General features: G+C 37.0%; 1 protein-coding gene across 1 annotated transcript; it reads right to left on the minus strand.

The window, feature by feature from the left end:
* Nucleotides 1-260: 260 nt before the first annotated feature.
* LOC104104550 (uncharacterized protein At4g04980-like) lies at nt 261-5,493 on the minus strand. The gene is made up of 9 exons (XM_009612665.4): nt 4,887-5,493; nt 3,826-4,050; nt 3,494-3,589; nt 3,275-3,395; nt 1,685-3,185; nt 1,430-1,595; nt 1,185-1,349; nt 951-1,103; nt 261-845 (listed from the first exon to the last, which is right to left on the minus strand). Exons 1-9 carry the CDS (start codon nt 5,163-5,165, stop codon nt 639-641), a joined length of 2,913 nt encoding a protein of 970 aa, XP_009610960.1. The 5' UTR covers nt 5,166-5,493; the 3' UTR covers nt 261-638.
* Nucleotides 5,494-5,699: the final 206 nt, after the last annotated feature.

Raw genomic sequence — 5,699 nt, forward strand, 5'->3', positions numbered from 1 at the left:
TATAATGACAGACATGATATGTCTTCTGCAGGATAATCATCATTGTTTCAGAAAATAGTGTGTTAGTATGAACAAAACTTCTTATTACCATGCATTATATGGTATGATAACAATGGTTATTTAACATTATTTAACCAAAAGAAAAGAAATACTAAGACTCAAAAACAAACCTCCTGGAAAATAGTGTGACTGTACATAAAACATACAAAATGCAGAAACAAGGCAACTGTGACTACACAAAATAACATACAAAATGCATAAACAAGGCAATCATTCACATGTATACTCTTTTAATTCTGAAAGTAAAGAAGATCCGGGGTTATGTACATGCTACAAAACCAGTCACAAAGGTGTAATAGATCGTATGTATTGCAGGTGGTAGAGCAAAGCTAGAATTTAGCTCACTTCTCTCCGTCTTCTAAACAAAGAAGGATATATTGTCTAGCAATTCTCTCCTAGAATATGCATGTAACCACAGATCAAGAAGCATCTACAAAACACCTGCCAGGGAAAGCTTCATTATGCTAATTGCTCAAACCTCTCAAAAGTGTTTATGAGCACCAATGCATTTTATATTGCCACCTATAGTGATCATTTTTTTTTTTGGGTTTTTTGTTTTGGAGAAATGAGTATAAACTTTATGCCTCTGGATTAGGATCTGTCTCGATTTCTTGAGCCAATTCCCTTGTCAACATGTCAGCACGATCATCTTGGCCACCAGCAAAAGTATAGACTCTGAATGCAAATTGGAAGGCCTTCCAAAGAAGTTTAGCTGATCCCTTTTTGTGACCATCAATTTTCGGTCCAGCTCCTTCATTTTCCTTTTGCTTTATTTCTCTCCTCTCCTGATTCAACATCAAGTGTTACTTCAAAAGACGTTCACTAAAATAGTAAGGTGAGTGATTTCATAAGAATTGCTACATTTGCTACATGCTTTACATTGTGCTAACCTTCAAAGTCAGTTCCATACAGTTTGAGGAAACATCCACCATCAATTCTTTGATACGCACAAGGATGCCAAAATCAAAGTGGATTTTATGGCTTATAAATTTCTTGGATTCTTCATCTTTTGTTCGTTCCAGTGTGTCCATTTCTCCTTTGATCTAGATGATATAACCATTTGTTAGAGCTACTAATGGAAATATAAAAATCGACAAGTTATCAACTGCGAACTTAGTTTCTACCTTGTTGAAGTAATTCTCAGCTTTTTCAAGAAGTTGTCCAACAGGTGGGACTATTGGCCAATTCTGTAGAGTTTTGGCTATTGAATCTAACTTGGTATGAAGTGCTGCTGCCATCCTCAATGCTTCCAACTTCTTTGTAGGAAAATCTTCGAACCTTGCTAGCACCTGTATCAAGATTACTTTAAGCCAACACCCTGAAGTAGGAATCATGGAGAATTATGTACTACAACAGTTATATATGAAACCTGAGATTCATCCGTTAGTTTCTCTAGGTGGGATTCTACAGTTTTGTGGAACTTAATAAGCTCAGACATATCTGATGTTTGGAAAGAGGCAATGGCTGTTTTCATCTCCTTGATTGTTTTTGCATGTACTCTAACATCCTCTTCAATTTGTTGGTGGTATGCTGACCTGAGACATATGATGTAATTTTTATACATAAATCTAATATCTATGAAAGTAACACCTCTACAAAAATAATTAGTTGGAGGATTAATTACCTCTTTGTCATCTCTGCTAATGCATCAGCCATTCCCTGTTTGCCTCCTGTGGGTGCAGCACCACCAACTTTTCCCTTTCTCCCCTTTGCTTTACCATCTAAACTAGATCCTTCAACTTTACCCTTGAGAAGCCGATAAAGATTTCCCATTTGGGATGATCTCTTCAATTTAGTGGCTGCTTTCCTAGGTCCTAGGTTCCTGACACCTGCAAACCCTGGTGGTGGTGGAGGTGCAGCTCCTTTTCCCATTGGCATGGGTGGAGGTGGTGCTGGCATTCTTCCATTTGAAGTCACTGGTGGAGGTGGGGGTGCAGGTGCCGTAACCTTTGATCCCATGGGAGGTGGGGGTGGTGGAGGTGCAATAACCTTTGATCCCATGGGAGGTGGAGGTGGTGGAGGTGCCGCTCCATTTCCTGATGTCATGGGAGGTGGTGGTGGTGGAGGTGGATGTGTTATTTCTTTTCTTATCATGGGAGGTGGTGGTGGTGGAGGTGGAAGTGTTATTTCTTTTCTTATCATGGGAGGTGGTGGTGGTGGTGGTGGGTGTGCAGATAATGTTTTCATAGGCGGTTGTGGTGTCGCTACATTAATTGATGTCATGGGAGGAGGAGGAGGCAGTGGAGCACCACTTAGTTGTGCTAACAATGGTGCAGTCTGTGACCCTTCTGCATTCACCGATGAAGTGGGTACTGGTGGTGGCGGCGGTGGAGGTGGTGGTTGTGGCACGGCTGGTGCAAAAGTAGATGACTGGTTCGTTGATAATTGTAGGGGCTGTGACTGGGCCAATGGTGATGATGGTGTTGATATATCCTTATCTACTGAGTGCAAAGAAATCTGCAGAGGAGATGCTGTTTTTTGTGAGTCTATGACCTTCAATGATAAAGTGAGCGGTGATTGTGGCTCTGCTCGCGATGAAGGAAGCGATGAAGGAGGTAAAAGCACATCCAAGGTAACATGTCCTGACACTGGTGTATTTTTAGCACCAGTTTTATATGTTCCTTTATTTTCTGATTCATCATCCATACTAGTCAGTAGAATATCCAGCATGTCTGTCATTTCACAATCTTGCCCAAATTCATGATCATCTTTGGCTTTCACTTCAGAATCTTTCTTTGCTTCTGTGCTTGTTATCTGACCCACAAAATTTGGATCTTGAGCTGCTACATGAGGGAACATGTGGAAAGAGAGGCGCTTTACATCAATAGGATTCAGCTTGCCAACTGCTTGAACCCTGAGTGGCAGAAGAAGAGGTGGAGAGTATGATGCCTTTGTATTCTTCTTTGAAGCATTGCTCATTAACCCAGGAAGAACTGAAGTTGGGGTGACTGGAGTGCTCGAGAGGGAGGATTTGGCGCTCGAGTAAGATTCAGAAAGAACCCTTCCAAATGTGTTGAATGATGGACATTCATCTCTTATCCGGTCATCGTCATCCTCATCATCATCCATCATATCGAACATCCTTTCACTCGCTAGCTTAATCATGTCTTCGAGCAATAACACTCCTGAATTGGTTATAATTGAGAGAAAACATTAGGGTCTTTATAAATAGTGCCCAATAGATATTTGGTGTTGCAATAAACATATGACATACCATAGTATTCTAAATTGTCTAGTTTACTGAATGAATCCTCCTTGCATTTGACCATCCACTCATCATTGCCTGTCCACATTTCCCCAATTGATATGATAGTATCAAAAAAGCATTGCAGTGCCTGAGAAATGTAAGAATTAGGTCAGCACAGTGAACTGTGAATGCGCTAAAGCAAACGTTGAATTTGTAATGCTCATTACAGTGGAGTAAATAAGTAACCTGATGCATCGATGCTCCATCAATTTTTGACAAAGAAATAGATGGATTGATTGAAGGATACAATTGTTGCAGATCTTTCAGCGTCAAAATCAGTAGCTGTGGAAAAAAATTCACAATAGAAGTTACCAAATTCTGCTTTGCTCTTTTTCTTTAAGAGTTTAACTTCTGTACTCTGACAGTGTAAAGTTTTTACATCATCATATTAACCTGCTATGACCAGTTGAAGTATAGTGAAGGTGTAAAAATTCATTATGCTATCCGTGTATATAAGTTAAAACCTTTCAAAAAATGTTATTATGCTTGAGTTTTGAAGACAAGTAATAGAAGAATACCTCATTTACAGATGCAGAGCCAATACAAGGAGACAAGTCAAGCAAGTCTCTCAAGGTGAGGATCTTGTTCCGAAGCTCAGTCATTATTATGAAGTTTCCTGCTACTCTACATGAATTGCGCACTGTGGAACCTTTTGTTGATTTAAAACTTTTTGATATTGCGATAGCAGGTGTTTTATTTTTTTCAAGAACAGGTCTTTTCTTTGTCTCTTTCATGTCCTCTTCCTGCAAATGTTTGTTAATTACTGTTAGTGATATAATAATACCCAACATACCAATTTTCTATGTTTCTTTGCCTTAGATCATAATTCACATCTGTGACATAAACATGGTAAATATGTCCAAATAGAGGTGAAGGATCATTTTTTTTCTTTTTCATTGATGAAAAACTTTTAGGTGGTGTCTTCTCAAGTTTTTTCTCGGATAACATTATCCTTGGGCTGTTATATTTCTTTAACAAAAATTATATAGCAACATTTATGGTTGTATGAAATTTTCTCTCCTTAATCTGTTTCATCGTATGACACAATTCATTAAGCACTAGGGTTTCCGGAAAGAAAAAAAAAACGTGGAGTCAAAAAAGGAAATGTTGCCAGAAATCATCTTCCAATTTCAACATGGTCACCTTTCAAGTTTTGCATGAAAAAAGAAAAAGAAAAAAAAACTCAGTTGTGATGAAATATCTTGAGGTTGCGTCTTAAGGATTTATCAGATATTACTATATTTACTAAATATCTTGAGGTTGTGTCTTAAGCAGAAAAAATGTTTTATGTCATACGTTGTTGTATTTGCCTAATTTGTTCGATCATATGATACTATTGATTAACTACTTGGGTTTCCAGGAAATTAAACAACAGGATTCCAAATTCAACATTGCCACCTTTGAGGTTTTGCATGATAATATTGCCAAAATTTAGAATGTCAAATTTAGATTTTATGATATTAGATACTCGTGTACAAGTAGGAGAATTTACATTCTTCAACATGATCATAATAGGTTCAGACAACAAGAAGTTTTAAGAGAAAGTGAAAGAAGAAAAGAAAGAAAGAGAAAAAAATACCTCAAATATTGTACTATGCTTCCTGCGAGAAAAGAAAGGAGCCACGCCAAAACATGCCCCAATTGCCATTTCTAACGAGTAATGACAAGTTTTATACAAAATTGAAGAAAAAGACAACAATAAGAAATAAAATAATGATTGTACCAGGTCAACTTTCTTGGTTTTGACAATTGAAAAACCAGAAATAATATTTGATGACGCAAGAAATTGTTGAATGATAATAATGTAATAATAGATATGATTAAAATATTGCAGGAGGGGGAAGAAGAACAAGAGCATTCAAGATTTCAGAATCAAGATTAATACTATTAATTTTGTTTATTTTGATTTTTTTTAAAAGGGGAGGAAAATTGATAAAGAAAACTTGTATAACGTGCAGAGCAAATGAGAGATGATAGGAAGGCTCTTAAGTCAACTGGGAAATTGGTTAATCCAACTTCTCTCAGGGACAAACACTTCTTCTCTCTTTTGTTTCCAAATAGAGAGAGTGTGAGAGAGAAAAATTGGAGATCAATTACTGAAATTATATTTCCTGTTTTTTTGAGGCCAAACCGCGTATGAATCCTGATTTTTTGGGTTTGTTATTGTATTCTTTTATCTTCTTTTCAAGTCTTTGAGCTGTTTCTGATGAATACTTTTAGATAAAAGTTTATAACGAATATTAGCAGAATCAACTTATCCAAGCTCCTGAAAATCAGGAGCCTTGTAGTGATCAAAACATGTATACCAATCAAATACTTTTCTTCCTTAGACAATTTAGGCCAATATAAATATATTTACATAATCCATCACTTATAAAGTGAGTAAAGAAAT

This window comes from Nicotiana tomentosiformis, chromosome 2 (assembly GCF_000390325.3).
Source record: "Nicotiana tomentosiformis chromosome 2, ASM39032v3, whole genome shotgun sequence".
NCBI lineage: Eukaryota > Viridiplantae > Streptophyta > Magnoliopsida > Solanales > Solanaceae > Nicotiana > Nicotiana tomentosiformis.